Genomic DNA, 19,619 nt, shown 5'->3' with positions numbered 1-19,619 from the left:
AGAGAGAGAGAGAGAGAGAGAGAGAGAGAGAGAGATGGGACCTTATAACAACTATGAACAGGTGAATTAATTACTTCACTGCAATCTGCAAATTGTGTGAAGATAGGACCTGTGTCTGTTTGGCTCAGCAGTGTCCTCTCAGTGCCTACAGCACAAACATGGGCTCCTGAAATATATTTGAAAAGTATGTGTCAAATATGTGTTTAAAAATAAACGCATGCATTTGTGAACCTGGTTGAGGGTCTCCTCACTTCTCTGTGATGCAGTATTCACCTCCTTACAAGTATTCCTGCCTATTGACCAGCCTCACTCAAATTCACTTTCCACTTTGCAGCCTCCTTCTTCTCTTTGAATTGCAACCCTATCTCGTGCTTTTCACTATTTTACTGTTAAGAAAACCAAGCTCAAGAGGGAATGCGGCTTGCAGAGTGTGCTGGGATAGTTAAGCTACAGCATTCAATATCCATTTTTACGTTCCTGACACCAAGTCTTTCTAATAAATCAAAGCACACCTGTTCCTGTCTTGCTCTTCCCTGCCTATTCTGTTGACTTCATTGCCCCTCCTTTTTTCATTCATTCCTTTGCTCTTGGGACAACTGGGCAAATTCAGCCACTGAAGGATGCAGTGACAGATTTTTTCTGCAAGGCACAGATTTGATTGGGACACTCCACTTTTTCCTCTCAGTCCAATGTAGCAGCATTCCTGTGATTGCAGGTATAGGCAAAAGTCAGTGAAGCAATAAACTTGATCCTGCAAAAATAAAACAGTATTTTTGTGGAAATAATTCTAAACTGATTTACGCTTTCCATAGGGTGTGTCAATGTCACCTAGTCTCTTTTAGCTGAGTCAGAAAGGGCATATTTGAGGCAGTGGACTTAAAGGGCTCCGTTTGAATTACTTAGAAAATTCAGGCATCTCCTACTTCCCTGGTGCCATGTCAGTAAAGCGTCAATATATGCTAATAAACATGTCATTCAGACTTGTTAATCCCTGGCATAGGACAGCCAGGATGGTGGCAATATCTCTTCCCTTGGTGTCTCTGTAAGTAAGAAAAGTATCACCTATTAGGACTGCTCTGATAAAGGCATGATTTACATTAAATGGAATTTGAACCCAAGAAGCTCAAAGTTTTAGATGTTTTTTGTTTAGTTTTTATTATTCACTGGGTATGGAGAAATCTTTTCCTATTGAAATTCAGGATTCAGCACAACATATAGTTCCAGAGAAGAAGCGAAGCTATCACGGTGATGAAACTGTAGGAAAGGGTTACCCTATAAATGTAGCATTTGTGTCCCTACACCACCCAGAGCACCACATATAGAAATATACTTTTTGATGGTTTCTTTCATTAGCTCCCTTCTCTTTGGTAAACAAGTTGAACCACAAAGAAAGCTGCACCTAAAGACTGATCCTTTCTCACTGGATGTGCAGAACAAAGTAAAATGAACAGGCTCCTAAAATCAGAAGGGATATTTGATTCTAATATAGTTAGCAAGTAATTTTAATTCTATGTCAAATATTCATAGAACAAGCTCTTTTTAATAGCGCTATCGACTATCAAATTGGGTACAATTTTTGAGGAATTATTATGAAATAAAAATAAAAGGCCAGGGGCAGTGACTCATACCTGTAATCCCAACATTTTGGGAGGTCGAGGTGGGCAGATCATAAGGTCAGGAGTTCGAGACCAGCCTGATCAACATGGTGAAACCCCGTCTCTACTAAAATAAAAAAATTAGTTAGGTGTGGTGATGTGCACCTGTAGTCCCAGCTACTCAGGAGGCTGAGGCAGGAGAATCTCTTGAACCCAGGAGGTGGAGATTGCACTGAGCCAAGATGGTGCCACTGCACTCTAGTCTGGGCAACAGAGTGAGACTCCATCTCAAAAATTAATTAATTAATTAATTAAAATATAGCAATATGAATGGTGAAGACAGACACATTAATAGCATGTAAAATTGCCAGAATAATTTAGAAATAGTCTAAATTCCTAAACAACTCTGAGGTTATTTTAGATAATTCACTTATATTGTAAAGAGTTATAAATTGAAATGTTTGAGTTTCTGACTTAAAAAAAAAAAAATCCTAAACCAAGTGCTACTGAATTAAAGGGAAATTCAACTAAGGTTATGATAACAACAATCTGCAAGCTTTGTGAGAATTCTGAAAGCAAAACTTTAAAAAAAAAATGCATTTTCTCTACCTCAGTCAGATCAAGATTAGCATCACAGTGACAAATCACAGTGACAAGTTGCTTAGCATGTACCCTCGAAAGGAAGTGATGAAAGCAGCATTTTACCTCTGTGTATTTCCTCCCCAAAACCCTTAACCCTAGTGTAATCATGAGAAAAATATAGAATAAAGCCAAATGGAAGGGTATTTTACAAAATATCTGCTGAGTACTTCAGAAAACATTTAAGTTCATCCAAAACGGGGAAAGTCTGAGAAACTTGTAACCAAGACAAATCAAGAATCTTTGTAACCTAAGGATTGATGATGACCAAATTTAATGTGGGATCCTGCATGGGATGCTGGAAAAAATAAAAGGCATTAAAGAAAAACTAAGGAGAGCCAATTAGTGTATGGAGTTTAGTTAGTAATAATGTATCAACATTGGTTCAATAGTTGTGGCAAATATACTGTAGTGTTAGATGTTAACGATAGGGGCTACTAAGTGCAGTGTCTGGGTGCAGAGTCTACGGGAACTCCGTATCATGCAGCTTTTCTGTAAACTAAAATTATTCCAAAATAAAAATGTTTATTAAAAAATACATAGCGAATACAGTTGAAAAAGTCTCTTCCGATATAATGTTTACAGGGGAAGATGTTTTTTACTTTATTAATTATTTCCATAATTCGTGACAGTTCTCACATCTGCTACTATAAAATTCATTGCAGCTTCTCTGCCTCTTGGGAAAAATGCATTTAATTATCAGTGAAATTCAACTTTAGCTTGTTATGATGAATGATTTGAACCTGTCAGATTTTCCCTCCCTAAAAACAAAAGAACCAAAATGAAATACAGTCTTATTCTTTTACTCCCTTCCTTCCACCTGCTTCATTTAATTGATGAAGACTTGAGTATTTATTAATCTTTTTGAGCTCTCCTGTAAGATGCAGAAAAAGCTAATATGATATCATTGTATCTAGCTAATGTGTGTGCTTTGTGAAATTGATACACCCTGCCAAGACATAAATTACTTAAGCTTTGATAAATGTGTTGAAATCAAGGAATGTTCAAACAGATAAACCACAGCAATTTTTCTTTTTTCCCCTTTTTAAAACTCCATTTTATGCCTGAGGTTAAATATTTTTGCATTATTACTATAAAATGATAGGAAAAAAGACAGCAGGGATACTGAAATTAGCACGAAAAGCCCCAGCCAATACAAAAGTAACCAGGAGTATACAGCTACGTGTTTTGTAGATGATATCTAACAATCTTGCCTTGGACAGAGTTGTTTGCCAACAGATTCAGAACCACCTACAGTCTTCTCCCAGCATGTTGTATCACTGAAATTGTCTGTTCAGGAATGAGGGCACCTGTCAGGCACTTTGTATTCTCAGCTCCCTTTGCTGACTCATGTAGTAGGTTGGAATCAAAGATCCACAAACACATTTTGTTGGCAAAGAGAGCTCACCTGGGATTTGGCTATGATTCAGATGACTGTAAGGCTGGAAACATAGGGGAACATTTGATTGATGTTCTGGGGTTGAGAGGGTTGATTTCTACTTGGTCATTAATTTATCACATGGCACTGAACAAGTTGCTCAATTAGCCATTAATCAGTTTCCTGGAGGCTTGAGAATTCATAGAAACCTTTGGAGACACTTCTTGAGTAGGAGGCACAAGATTCCATTGGACTATGGAAGAGCCATCAGTCATTGAATGCCTCTTGCCAAGAAATAGGCCCAGTAATTTCCGTCCATTCTTTTAGTCCTTACAGCCAACCAGCAAAGGAGATATACGTGAGAAAACTGGGGCTCAGGTCACGCACTTGAGCAAGGAATGATAATGCCATTAGGCAATAAATCTGTGCTCTTCCATCATATCAGGCTGCTTCCCTATTGGGAATATGTGAGTTAGGCAGTGGGGAGCTGGGCAGGGTTGTGGCTCATCAGCCCCCAACCTTCTCCGATGAGGTCTTCATGTTGAGCATGTGCACTAGGGACTTAGGTCATATAACCATCTATACAAACCTGGTGTAGAAAAGGGTGCCTGATCTCTTAACAGTGATGTTATAAAGCGATGATTTATAACAACAGGAAGGATGAACAAGTTATACCAAGGCTGAAAATTGGGAGGGGAGACAAAATGTCAGCTTTTAATAGACATAGAGAAATATATTTGCCCTTTATATTATATTCTTCTACCAGTAAATCACTATCGGGTAACTTTTTGAGATTTGGGTTTAGATTTGGAAGTCAGCACTTATGAGAACTGTCCATGTATTTCAAAGTAATAAACAGATGAGGTTGTACACAGTTTTTCCAACTTGGCTAATGTTGTTGTCAAAACAAGCTAGAAATGTGATGTTCCAAGGAAAGCCAAATTTAAAAAGAATTAGTGCATATATATATATATATATATATATATGTATTTTTAATCCAAGATACTGCCAATGAATGCCATCCCTGGAAGAGAAAAACAATATATATTTTGCTATTAGCTAACTTCTATTATTTTTTATTATACAGACTAATCTTAAAATCAAGGAATCTTTGAGCAGCTTTGGATCTGAACAGCAGTGTGTTAGAATGATTTTTTTTAGAAATCTAATTTCATTTCTAATTCTCATATAGAGAACCTTTTCTAAAGAATAAAACAGCCTTTGTAAAAGCAAATAATGATACTCGGTTTATCTGTTTCATAAGCTTAGAATGTTTTTTACTTTTTTTTTTTTTAAGAGAGTCACATATATTTGGGTCAAGCTCTTTTACAACACAAACTGCTACCAGGAAAGCCTTCAGATCTTTAAAAATGTGTCAGTAATGACCTATTGTTATTATTATTACAATTATTATTGTTGTTATTATCACTTAGCAATCTCAGAACCATCACGATGGAAGTCGTAGAGATAAGAGAAGGATCTCTTAAGGTATTGGTGTCTATCATGTATTTGAAAGTGCACCAAGATCAGCTAAGACTAAGTGATTGCAAAACGTACTGGTTGTTGAATGATGGGCTGAATTCTTATGGGCTTTTCAGTAATAGAAAAGTGAGGGGGAAATTGGACAAAGCACTAAATCAAGAAAAATGATCCAGGCAGAAAAAAACTTTGGGAAACACGTAACATAAAACAAGTACTTTAAAGAAAAAAAAGGGCATGTTGCTGCTGATAAAAGAGCATTTTTATACTTGTGGTTGAAAAAAATATTTTTGAATGGAAAATGTATTTTAGTTCTGCTAATAAAGTATCATGGTATAAGTAATAAAGTAATTGATATTATGATATATAAAGGTAAGAATCAAGACATATTTTAAAAAGCAAGCTTACAAGGGAAAATGTCAAAAAGGATCTGTCCCATGAAATAGAAGAAGGAAGGTGGGAGTAGGGGAAGAAGTTCAGAAGCTATACCGAATCAGGGAGTAGAGACCAGGAAGTAAGGGAGCTCTTTTTGTAAACCAGGTGTTCAGCAAATGGTAGGTGTGTCTGTAAGCATTTACCAAGCAGGATAAGCCTCATGAAATACTGGAAACAGGTGAAAAATAGGTAGTAAACTATGGGCAGCAAGAATCATGATCACAGAAGAGACCCTGATCAGCAAGAGCTTCTTCTCTACCCATGTGTCCTTGGCCCTCTCTCTGGAGAGAGCTTATCTCCATTCTCAGGAAACTCAAGTCAGAAGCAGACTCAGGATGTTGAGCTCCATGGGCTATTACCTAATGATTGAAATGAGGTTTGTGTCCAACAAGAGTTAGAGCGCTCAAAAGACTGGACATGGTGGTTCACTCCTGTAATCCCAACACTTTGAGAGACCAAGGTAGGAAGATCACTTGAGGCTGGAGTTCAAGACCAGCCTGAGCAACACAGCAAGACCCCCTCTCTATAAAAATAAAAAATTACGCCGAGTTCACTGGCTCACACCTGTAATCCTGACACTTTGGGAGGCCGAGTCAGGCAGATCACTTGAGGCCAGGAGTTTGATACCAGACCGGCCAAAATGGTGAGACCCTTTCCCTACTAAAAATACAAAAACCAGCCACGCATGATGGTGCATGTCTGTAATCCCAGCTACTTAGGAGGTTGATGCACTAGAATGCTTAAACTTGGAAGGTGGAGGTTGTAGTAAGCTGCGATTGCACTACTCCACTCCAGCCTGGGTGGTAGAGTGAGAATGTCTTTAAAAAAAAATTAAACAGGCATGCTGGTGTGCACCTGTATTTCTAGCTATTCTAGAGGTTGAGAAGGGAGGATCACTTGAGCCCAGGAGTTTGAGGTTGCAGTGAGCTATGCCACTGTACTCCAGCCTGGGTGACAGAGTGAGCCCCTGTCTCAATACATAAAAATATATATATAAAATAAATAAATAAATAGTATTAAAAGAACTGGAAGCCATTGTGTTAAGTGAAATAAGCTAGGCACATATTCTCACCCTTATGTAGGAGCTAAAAACTTGATCTCATAGAAAGAGACAATAGAATTATAGTCCCAGAGGCTGGGAAGCATTTGAGGGTAGGGTGGGAGAAAGGAAGAGAGATTGATGAATGAGTACAAACACAGTTAGATGAAGAAACAAGTTATAGGCCAGCCACGGTGGCTCACATCTGTAATCCCAACACTTAGGGAGGTCAAGGCAGGAGACTCACTTGAGGCCAGCAGCTTAGGACCAGCCTGGGCATCAAACTGAGACCCCATCTTTACAAAAAAAAAATTAATACAATTTTAAAAATAACATAAAACAAGTTCTGATGTTCAACAGCAGTCTAGTGTTACTATACTATAATTAGCAACAATATATTGTATATTTTAAAGCAGCTAGAAGGGAGGACTTGAAATGTTCCCAATACATAGTAGTGGTAAATACCTGAGATGACGTATACCCTAAATACTCTGACTTAATCATTACACATTTTATGCATGTATCAAATATTCACATGTGCCCCATAAATATGTAAAATATTATATATCAACAAAAGATAAAAAAGTGTTCGAAATCAGAAAACTGTAGTTACAGTATCAGAAATACTTTAAGCCAGAAATCCAGAGTAATGATCCCTTTTTCCCTGGGGAGTATGCCAGCCTTTCAACACCAAGAGAGAGAAAGGAGTATCAATTCAGGGTGTATAAGCTCCTAAGAAGAGGCCATATGGATTTAGGTTCTCAAAATGTAAGAACATGTATCATACCAATTTGTTCTGAATTTTTTTAAACTCCAGAAATGAGGAAGAAAAGCTTTCAGGAAATTAATCAAAGAGAGGAGTATATTTTATAGCACTCTCCCATCCTTACCAAAGCAAAAAATAATTTTGAAGAAACCTATCTATACATGTTGAGTCCTTGGATTCCTAAAGTCATTTGAGGACAAGACATAGGTGAAAATGCTTTTCACAAATTCCTGTTAGGATTTGAGCTTCTAAACTTCTATGAACACACAAAAGATAGCCTCGTGTTATCAAACTAGACCATCTAGTTAAGTGCAGCAGTTATAATCCAGCTATGTCTTTCATTTATTTTCAAAATTGGATTGAAAGCAATGATTTTGGGAATAATCTGAAACCATTGTTACCAAGTGCTTTGCCAAGTTTGAAAGGGCTAGAGAAAGTACATAAACGCAGCCTCACTACTTTCCGCATCCATTTCATCATGCTGACAGTTTTCTGTATAATCATTACAAGAGTGGTTTGTGCCATTAGAGATAAGAGGCTGTGTTTCCACTAGAAACCTCTATTTCCCAGACTTTTTATAAATCATCCATAAATATTCACGTCATGCAACAGCACCATATATAATGATTCTGTCCCTCAAAATCCATATCTACTTAACTAAATTATTTTTGGTAAACATGGAAACTCTTGTACTACACAAAGAACAAAAAGGAAAATCAAATGCAAATAAAGTCTTACGTTTCAGTGGCTATGATTTGAACCCAAATACTGAGGAACTCATAAAACACATGCCCATGACATTTCCTTAGCAATTGTTTTAGGATATAATTCAGTTGTAATAAAATGCATTAACTCATATACAACCTATTAATTCAAAATATATCTCTCTATCTTACTTTCTGTTTTCCTAAAGGCAACTAAATTTTAACTTACATTTTTTCAGCTAAAACTTTTTGAAGAACTTTCTAATCCTCATCACAGGTCTTTTTTGTTACAGAGTTTGAGATGGGATTATATAAAAAGCTATAAAATCACATGGTATAAACCTTTGAATGTAATAATCCCCTTAATATTTCCAAATATACTTAAAAGACTTATAAATATCATAGACCGTTTCTGTCTCCTTGATAGATAACCTTCAGCATTCTATGTTTGTCTTCCACCTGAAAGAAAAGAGTTGACAAATTTAATGATCATATCAAATGAGAGGCCAAAATATACTATTTCCCCCAATCTGGAAAAAAACAGAATTGTGAAGATCAGGAAACAGACTAAAACCACATCAACCCATTAAAATGAAATACTTTGTTCTTAACCTTGCCATGTTAATTTTCATGCTCACAGTTTTATATTGCTTGAATTAAATGTTCATCTTGTTACACTGTTGAGCCGGGCTGTGTGTGTGAAATGCTGTTGAGCGAGAATCTAAATAATATTGAAAGAATTTCCCTTCTGCTTTGACTTCAGTTTGCGTGCGCATTCACGTCACTAACCTAGTTTATTTCTCTTTCTTCTTTTCAAACAGCTATTTTGTGACAGTAAGGAAGTGGTGCATGCCACGGAGGGGCTGGATTGGGAAGACAAAGATGCTCCAGGGACGTTGGTCGGCAACGTGGTGCACTCGAGGATCATCAGCCCCCTGCGCCTGTTTGTTAAACAGTCTCCCGTGCCCAAGCCCGACCCCATGGCGTATGCAGACAGCATGGAAAACTTTTGGGATTGGCTGGCCAACATCACGGAGGTTCAGGAGCCATTGGCAAGAACTAAACGGAGGCCAATAGTAAAAACAGGAAAATTTAAGAAAATGTTTGGATGGGGTGACTTTCATTCCAACATTAAAACTGTCAAACTCAATCTCCTCATCACAGGGAAAATTGTTGACCATGGAAATGGAACCTTCAGTGTGTATTTCCGACATAATTCAACAGGCCTGGGCAATGTTTCAGTGAGCTTGGTACCACCCTCCAAGGTGGTGGAATTTGAAGTCTCCCCCCAGTCTACCTTGGAGACCAAGGAATCCAAATCTTTCAATTGTCGCATTGAGTATGAAAAAACAGATCGGGCGAAAAAGACCGCCCTGTGCAACTTTGACCCGTCCAAGATCTGCTACCAGGAGCAGACTCAGAGCCATGTGTCTTGGTTGTGCTCCAAGCCCTTCAAGGTCATTTGCATTTACATTGCCTTTTACAGTGTTGATTATAAACTCGTGCAAAAGGTGTGCCCTGACTACAATTACCATAGTGAGACCCCATACTTATCTTCTGGCTGATCTTCCTGCAGTGGTGGAAATGAGGGACATATATATACATACATTTAATTAGAATGACCAAGAAACAAGCCCAGCTTTTTATGGTAAAGGATCCCTTTTTGTTTCTGGCAGTGAACAGTAGTTCCCTATCAGGTTTTCAAATTAAAAAAAGAAAAAGAGACATCTTTAAATGTAAAATTTGTTTGTTTCTATTGTAAGTACCTTTATCTAAAAAGTTAAACTGTTTATGAAACCATCCCTTTCATGCAAGATGACTAAGTTCTAGAAATCTTATTGTTTCTCTGAAAGAAACATCAGTGGCAGGAATGTGTTGACAAGAAGGAACCAAATTATGGATGTGATAAACATTGCTCTTGAAATAAGCCTGCCTTTGAAATATGTTTTGGAAGGTTACCCCAAAAATAGCAGATGCGGTAAAGGAAAAGATTGTATTTGATAGATGAATTGTCTTTCTGACATTGGAACTTCTTTTTTTATTTCTGTCTTTCCCCCACCCATCTGTGGTGTTATTGATATGAGAGATAAAAGGATAAAATAAAATAAAAGATAAAACTTCAAGTGTGAAGTTACAGTGCCACAGTGGAACCACGTTCATTATCATCTGAGCTCGAATTGCGTGGAATGTGATTTACACCTAGCCCTGTGTTGGTCACTGTCTGTATGATTCCCCTCTGAGTTTGAATACTGATGTATTGGGAAAGGAAATCTGAGAATAAGTCAGTTCAACAATAACAAAGAGCGTGATGCTTTTAGACTCTTCTGATAAATTCAAATGCTGTGGCATTAATCAAAAACTGACACAATTTGTATGCATCCTATAGCTTAGAGTCTTATTCAGTTCATTTGATAGTGTGATTCTTTACATATGGGTGGAACAACTCTGAAGTTGAGAGAAAGTGCTTGTTTCCTAGACTAGAATAGCAAAAATAGTGTTAAGTGGAGGGAGGAAATTCCAGGATTATGTATTCATTATTTCTAGCCTCCCGGATTAAGTTCTTGCATTTAGTTAATATTTGAATGAAGGATCAAACTCTATGTGGAAAGAGAGAGTTATATTTAAGCATTTCTAATTATTAAGTGCTGACAACCAAGGTACCTGGCTTATCAGACTTTTGAAATGACTTCCAAATTAATGTCACTTCACAATTGGTGCCCTTCTCATCTCTGAGGGAGTGAATGGCAATCCTATATGGTAGAACTGGATAATCATTAAATTAGAACAGAAAGAGGGTCTGGCTGTCCAGGACAAAGACTTCTAGAACTCAGGACACTCGTGGAATTGTCACTCTTTTTACAATAGATGTTAATTTCTTTCTCCCTTGTTATCTGTAAAATATTAATTAAAGTAAAACACTAAATTGAGGACTAAAGGAAGATAAGTTCTAAACAACAAAAAATACTCTTACCACACTGTTCAAAAAACCAAGAACTCTGTTCTCTATTTTACATCTTCATTCCTTTCCTTTTACTGGTAATATCTTCAGTGTTCAATTTTTGTCTTTTGTAAAAATTGTACTAGGCTTAGTGTGTGGTAGTACAGGCTTGAAATTCTTGCTCTGAGTTCACCAAGTGTTTTTGTAATTTTGTGGTTGGTGAGTAATATTTTGAGATATCTTTTTATTTTCACCTAGAAACAAGAATAAAATATTATTTATTGTAAAATATGTGGGAACCATATATATATATATACATACTTAGAATTTTCTGTGTACAGAGAAAGTATGTGTACACATTTCTATGTAAATAAAAAGAATTTGCTAGATCTGTCACATGACTCCTGGGTGGTTATTTTTTAAAGACTCTGTTCTCCTTGTTTCTTTTCCTCATAAAGGGCTTGTTCTGCGCTTGTGTGTATGTGTGTGTGTGTGATCCCAATTGAACACGAAAGTTTCTCTTAGATATATATTAAATAGGCAGGTTGGCTGTGGAGATTTTAAAGTAGGGTGAAAGGATAACTCACATAAAACATTTTGTACACGGCATGGCATCTAGTAAGAAAGAACTCTTTACTTGAGAGCTGCCATTATGACTATTATTGTTTTCACATGAAATAAAGAGGTTTAAAACTATCTGATGTTCAAAAGTTAAGAGATGTGAACATTATTTCTATGCTACAAAAAAAGAACCTGTAAATCAATTTATGTAATTCTTAGATGTTAGCAGTGTTTGTGGAATTTTTTTAAAGTTTACCACAAGCTTTTTTAAAAAATTGGAGTATAATATATGCCACATATATTCCTAAGTTATAATTTCATTTCAAAGTATACACAATTGTCAGTAATGGGACTTGTCACAATATAAATCAGAGCCCACTTAAGCATACAAATACACACATTTCCACAAAACCGTTTTTTGCCTTTTAGTACTGCTGTTGAGGAAAAGGACATTTATGAAAGCTAATTTTGCACCCAGTCACAAACTGTTTAAAAATTAAAGCAACAGAATATTTAAACATATAGACATATTAACATATGAAAGAGTAATATTTCAGAGAGAGTGCAACATATAATACCTACTTAATCCCCTTATTTGACAGACAGGTAAATCCAAGTCCCATGAGGGTAATGATGTGCCCACTAGTAAATGGCAAACCCAACTGAAATGCATTTTTCCTGACTCCTAGTCCCAGGTCCCGTGTTACATAAGAAATGTAAATTGAAGCAGGTATTCAAGACAACAAAAATAATTGCAATGAGTTGATGACAAGAGAGGACCCAGTAGCCAAAACTAAAACTGAAAATGGTGAAAATACTCCCCCTCTAAAATATTTCGGATCGTAATTTCTCTACGTCACAACATTTTCAAAAACTGAAACTACAGAAAAGTAAGTCAAGATAAACCCAAAATAAGTCAGGTTAAATCCTTATATCCCAAAGATAAGAGCCCTGGAATGTATTAGCAATATGACTGGCTAATAATTAACAGCAGTAGAAACTACACTGGGCAGTTTTCAGGTGATTATGGCACCTAAGAATATATTTTCATAGAAATTGGTATGTTTTGGGGAATACCTTGATTGTCTAAAGGTTTGATTTCACCTCATAAAGAATTTTAAATTAATTAACTGGCCTGTAAAATATAGAGGATGGAGTTGTGCATTCTTACTTGCAGTGAAACTAAAGTTAACTCAATGTTGATTAATCACGACTCTCAGTGAATGATAATTTAACATTGCCAATTGCAAGAGACAAATCAGGAAAACAAGCTCATATTAGAGATTCTTTTTTCTGCAGAAAAGTTTTGTAGATGATCCTCAAAGATCATTTCATATTCACCCCAATCTCCTACACCATATTGTGAGGTCTGGAACCCTGGGGACACATCCTTTCTGCTTCATTGTTAAACTTCCCTTTTCTTCATTCAACTCAGCTGTCCCATAAATACAGACAGTCCCTGATATACAATGATAAAACTTGAGATTTTTCAACTTTACATTGGTGCAAAAGCCATAAGCATTCAGTGGAAACAGCATTTTGAGTGCCCGTACAACCATTCTGTTTTTCACTTTCAGAAAAGTATTCAATAAATTATGTGAAACATTCACCACTTATTATAAAATAGGCTTTGAGTTAGATTATTTTACCCAATTATAGTCTTAATGTAAGTGTCTGAGCACATTAAAAGTAGACTAGGCTGAGCTATGATGATTGGTAGATTAGGTGTATTAAATGCATTTTCAGTTTAGGATTTTCAACTTACAATGGGTTTATCAGGACCTAACCCTGTGATAAGTTGAAGGCATCAGTAGTACTTAATCTATTCTCTAAAATAATGGATTAACTATTTTGTGTCCTCCACAGCACCTGGTAAAGTGTATGGTATGTAATAGTATGTTAGTCGGGGTTCTCCAGAGAAATGGAACCAATATAATATGTAGAAAAATGTATGAAAAGATGTATTATCCTTATATGTGGAGAAAATTGGCCCACACAATTATGGAGGCTAAGAAGTCCCATCATATGCCATCTGCAAGCTGGAGAACCAAGAAAGCTCATGGTTCAAGGTCAAAGGCCCGAGACTAGGAGTTCCAATGTCCAAGGTCAGGAGAATGTGGGTGTCCCAGCTCAGAAAGAGAGTAAGAGCGGACTCACTGTTCTTAACCTTTGTGTTCTATCCAGGCCCTCACTAGATAGGATGGTCCCTACCCATATTGCTAAGGGTGGATCTTCTTTACTCAGTCTACTGATTTAAATGCTAATCTCTTCCAGAAACACCCTCATACCCCTAAAAATAGTGTTTTACCAGCTAGATGAGTATCCTTTCACGCAGTCAAGTTAACACTTAAAATTAACCATCACAACTAGGTACTTGATCAATATCTGTTGCTTGATTTTTTAAAAAATCTCCAGTGCAATACTGTGATTATTCAAGACCCACTCAACCTACATCATAAGAGTTATCGTGCACCATTCAAACATGAGCACCTTGCTTCAGCTGAACATAATACCCACAGAATGTTAGCTCTCAGAAGCACAGAAACTTAGAAGCTAGAAACAATTTTAGGAAACATCTAGAATAAGTTTTGTTTATCAACTGAAGAAATGGAGGCCTAACTAGGTTTAACAGCCTGGTTATACTGACTGTTTTTCCTGCTTGGGCAAAGCCATTTCTGGACCTTTTTATTCCTCCCAATCATTGATGCTTCGTATCTGTGATAGGAACTCCCAGCTGTTCATCAAAATCCATTCTACTTCTCCATTGCAATGGAAAGGTCAACTGTGTGGCTAGCCCTGCATCTCATGTAGTGTGGTGTGGACTTGTTGCTGAGCCACAGCTAGCGGAGGGTGAGAGGAAAGGGTGTGTGCACTTTTAGGAGTGGACTCACACAAGAGTGTTCCCATGCTTCTGTGTGCTCTTTTCCCTTCGGCTGACTGGGTTAGATGCCCTGAGGTCACATTGATAGAGACAAAGCAACCTCCAGTCTGAATTCTTTTCTGATTATGGAAAAGGGTCGCTCAACTAACCCCAAACCAAACTTGGACTGCTATATGAGCAATAAGCAAATACATTGTTTTTTAATCATTAAAAACATTAGGATGAATATGTTACCACAGCTTGATAAGACCTAACTAATAACAATATTGCATAAAATCTTCTCTATGTTCTAGCACACTCTGATCTTTGTCTAGTTGAATTGTTTATTTGTGTCTATGCTAGGCATTGCAGTAATAATTTCATGTGCACAACTTTGAGTTTGCCCTATTACACACTTCTTTATGTTTTCCATCATCTAAAAATATATAGGTTCTCCATATTTTATACTTTCTTGAATGTTTCGCAATGCCCAGATAAAGCTGTTATCTTAAAAATTGTCATATATATGGTAGTAAACTGCACTGAAAGATAATTTAGGGAAGTTGTTTACTTATATACCTGTGTTTTGCAAACGATCCATATAAAATAGAGGTGGAGAATTTTTAAGATAAGGAAACAAAAATTCAAGAATCACGGTAATCCTACTTCGCATACTGGGACAAGCAAGATGAGTATACATTTTTTTCTATGTTTCTTTTTGTTGGTAATGCACTACATGAATTTCTAATTCAAAAGCTACCAAAATTGTATACAGTGGAAGATCTCCCTCCTACTTCTTTCCCATAGCTACCTTGTGCCTTACTCCAGAGACAGGCCAGAGTGTACATTTCTTATCTATCCTGGCAGAGACAAATTAGTATGCTTTTTGTTCTTGCTCATAAGTGGGAAAAATTTGATAAAAATTTATGGAGGTAGAGAGGTAGTCTGATAGTTATCAGGCTGGAAAACGTGTTAGGGGTGGTAAGAGGGGTTGGTTAATGGGCACATGCAGTTACAGAGAAGAAATAAGTTTAAATGTTCTAAAGCAGGATAGGGTGACTATGGTTAATAACAGTGTGTTACATATTTCAGAATAGCTAGAAGAGAGGACTTGAAATGTTCCCAACACAAAGAAATGGTAAATATTTGAGGTGACGGATACCCTAAATACCCTGACTTGATCGTAATATATTCTATCCATGTAACAAAATATCACACGTACCCCATAAATATGTACAGAAATCAGGTATCGATAAAAAATGTATTTTTTAAATTAGTACAGTTTTTGAAGTATTTTATTTTTATTTATTTATTTATTTATTTATTTACTTTGAGACAAAGTCTCATTCTATCACTCAGGCTGGAGTGCAGTGGTGCAATCTCGGCTCACTGTAACCTCCGTCTCCCAGGTTCAAGCGATTCTCCTGCCTCAGCCTCCCAAGTAGCTAGGATTACGGGTGTGGGTTTTTGAAGTATTTTAAATGATTATGAATGTTTCCTTCCATTGTCTGGGATGCTCAATTTTGTGCGTATTCTGGTTAGTTGAAGCATCATGACACACTAATTCGTTATTGTTTCCTTTAAATAAATCACTTCTAAATGTTAAAAAAAGAAAATTTTTATTTAAAAATACTACCTATAATCCCATTACTAATAAATTAAATATATTGGTTCTATGTTTTTCTTCTCACTTTTATGTATATATATGGATGTGTTTGTGTGTATGTATGTGTGTGTATATATCTATGTAGTTTTGTGTATGTGTATATATGTGTGTGTATATATAAATATGATTTTTACGGAGTTGCAATCATGTACTATGTGACAACATAATAAATATACCATTATATCTGATATACAAAACTTCTGACTGAATAAAAAGACACTAAGCACAATTCCTGAGAAAACCACGTGGAAAATAGTACATGGCGAGGTATGAAGTCATGAATGGAATATCCCGAGGATTATGTGAGTAATGGGATGCCCTCTACCTTCTTTCTTGTTATCCACCCTCAGACAAAGAGAAGTCCAATGTAATTATTCTAGTCCCTGAAACATAATTTTGCCAAACTTGGTGGGTCAAAACAGAAATTACAAGCTGGGGGCGGTTGTTTATGCCTGTAATCCCAGCACTTTGGAAGACCAAGGGAAAAGGATTGATGGAAGCTAGGAGTTCCAGCCCAGCCTGAGCAACACAGTGAGACCTCTACAAAAAAAAAAATAATAATAACAAATTAGCTGGGTATGGTGGTGCACACCTGTAGTCCAAGCTACTCAGGAGGCGAGATGGGAAGATCACTTGAACCCAGGAGTTCAAGGCTGCAGTGGGTTCTGATTCACCACTGCACCACAGCCTGAGTGACAAGGCAAGACCCTTTCTCTAAGAAAATTTTTTTTAAAAATTTTCAATTACAAATCCATTTTAAGAGGATTAAGCTCAGATCCCACTCCCAGTAGAATCTGGGAATTCAACTCATTCTCAGAACCCCTGTGACATCCATTGTGGCAAATGGAACCTATCATTATCATAAACCCCCTCCACTCACTTTATAAAGGAACCATGCAAATTACAGCATCATATAAGCGAAAGAACCTTTACAGAGAAAAGAAGCTAATATTTATTGATGCCTATACCCTGGCCTGCCACCATCCTAGATAATTTACAAATAAGCACAGACTTTGGAGTTAGTCCAACCTGGATTTATGTCTTGAATCTGCCATTTAATAGTGCTATGAAGTTAAGCCAGTTACTCATCCTCTTCGAGTTTCGGTTTACTTATCTGCAAAATGAAGTTACAATACCTGTCTCACAGTGTTGTTTATATCACACAGATTATCAGCAGTAGGGGAGGATAAGCACTTTAAAGTACAATACTCCTAGTATTTTTTTTTTTTTGCTACCAATTACTTTTATATTGTATAGACATATCAAGGTCAGTGTAAATAATTAGATGTCATTATTTTTATTCAAAATCTCTATCTCCAAAATCACCTGATGTATCATTGCAAATATCTTCATTACTAGGCTCAAATCCTTATTTGCAGGTAGATTTCTCACTTGTCTTCAGAGAGATGTCTACTTAAGATGTTTTCTTTCTATCTGTATTTGAAAGAAATTGAAAATTTTGACCTAATGTATTGCACAGAGAAATATCAAAGATTTAAAAAACAAGGGACTTCGTATTACAAAGTCCAGATTTCTTTTAAGTAGAAAATAAATATTGCACGAAACAAAAAAGCAAAACAAAAAAAACACCAATTTTACTTAGTAGATGCCGATTAACAAAACAGCCATCACCAAAGAAAAACTTATAACAAAAAAGAGGTCTGGACGTGGTGGGCACCTGGTCGACAATGTTGCTCTTTACTGTTAATTTTATATCCGCACAATCAATATTACTCTGCAGGGTCCCAGCAGCTACTTTGTAGAGTGTGGCATTGCCCATTGCGCCTTGACTGTAGCACTGGGAACAAGCATCTGACCCACACTGGGCCAGGCAGAAGCCTTCTCTGTGAATTTAGAGGTAAGACCAACAGACAGTTCATCTTGGAGCATTACACTTAGGAGACATTGGCCATAATGCTTTCCAAAATGTAGTAAGAGAAGCAAGTGAAACAGTCCTGCAGAAAGAGAAAAATGGAAGCAAACAGTCAGAAAGGAGCAGAGAGGAGAAAAGGCAAGTCCTGGAAGTACTCCAGTCTCTCATTCCGGTTCATTCCTGAAGGCTGGCTGCAAAGTCTGCCTTTGGGTCCAGCGAGGCAACTCTATGTATTATTGTAATAGGATTTCCTTAAAAATATTTTTTCTATAGATTACTGTATTAGTCAGAGTCCCAGCAGAAAACAAAGCTCATTCAAATGCTCTAATACTCTTGTGGGAGAAGTATACATCCTCGCTTGTTTGACTTTGGATTTGACCATAGTACATGCTTTGGCCACTTGTATGTAAGTAAACTCGACACTTTCCCTGTCCTGGTAGAAGGTTTACATGCAACTGTAGCGTTTAGGTTCAGCTCTGTCTTGTGTTTTTGCCTATACAAGAGAACATCATATCCTTTCAGCCTGGGATCCAGGATGAGAAGACACTTGAACCTGGGCCACAGCCAAATCCATTTTGTGTGTTACAAAATTCTCATGTTTCATGAGAAAAATACTAATGCCTATTATTTTAAACTACCAAAACGTTGGAGTTGTTTGTTGCCACAATAACAGCTGAAAAATACAGTGAAGGGCCCATAGATTGGCAACAGCTGGAGACCATTACCATTGTTAGACCAAAGAGAGGAGAAGAAAATGTAGCCTGAGAGCCAGTGAGAGCTGGAGTGTGAAAAAAAGGCTTTCTGGCCGGGCGTGGTGGCTCACGCCTGTAATCCAAGCACTTTGGAGGCCAAGGTGGGCGGATCACTTGAGGTCGGGAGTTCAAGACCAGCCTGACCAACATGGTGAAACCCCGTCTTAAAAAAAAAGAATAAAATAACAAGAAAAAAAGGCTTTCTATCCTGGTAGGAGCTATGATCAAGGAGTATAGCTACCGCTTAAATGAGAACACAGTAGGAAATGTCCAGTTCTCTCTTTCCTCTTACTCTCAAATTTGACAGTGCCTCCCATTGCCAAGCCCATCCAGAAATTAACCAACATAATGACCCAGGGCTCAGCATCCCAGAACATAGAGCAACAGAGTGGCAGACACACACCACACACCAACCACTAGCACACATGGCAGAGAATGGATGGAAACTCGGGGAAGAAGGGAAAATCTAGAATAATCCAAAAAACAGTTCAGATTGGCTTATGTTACATGCAGCCAATCAAGAGTCCTCCTAATGCCAAAGATAAATTTAATTTGCATGAAGAATTACAGAAACAACCATTTCAGAAAAATTTCTCAAAATGAGTAGAGAGATCATATGTTACCAGTAAGCTAAAAGTTTCTTTACTTAAATGAGTCCCCCCAATTAGAGCAGGAATCACATTTTACTAAAGAGATTCCATGTTACTTAGCATTGCTTCATGAATTTTATGTGGTACAATAAGTTCTTGATCAGGATAATGACACTGATATGAGATTTGCATCTCTGTTAGCCTCAATTTGGATAGTTGTACTTCTACTTTCACAGTCATATAATGTAGAAAAATACTTTGCACTATAGTTCTCAAAGATTTTAGGTAACATAAAACAGAGAGTGTTATTTTGCAAAAGACAATCCTGAGTTGTTGGATTCTGC

General features: G+C 37.0%; 1 protein-coding gene across 1 annotated transcript in view; it reads left to right on the top strand.

The window, feature by feature from the left end:
* Positions 1-11,367, top strand: part of NXPH2 (neurexophilin 2) — a 107,236-nt gene extending 95,869 nt beyond the window's left edge. The window contains exon 2 of the mRNA XM_032286331.1: positions 8,857-11,367. Within this exon, the coding sequence (XP_032142222.1) occupies positions 8,857-9,600 (744 nt within the window). The 3' untranslated portion in view covers positions 9,601-11,367. The remainder of the gene's footprint in view (positions 1-8,856) is intronic.
* The last annotated feature ends 8,252 nt before the right edge of the window (positions 11,368-19,619 follow it).

This window comes from Sapajus apella, unplaced genomic scaffold, assembly GCF_009761245.1.
Source record: "Sapajus apella isolate SASKATOON/1434 unplaced genomic scaffold, GSC_monkey_1.0 scaffold18, whole genome shotgun sequence".
In the NCBI taxonomy this organism is placed as follows: domain Eukaryota; kingdom Metazoa; phylum Chordata; class Mammalia; order Primates; family Cebidae; genus Sapajus; species Sapajus apella.
The sequence above is the reverse complement of the archived record's forward strand: the minus strand, read 5'-3'. Positions and strand labels throughout refer to the sequence as shown.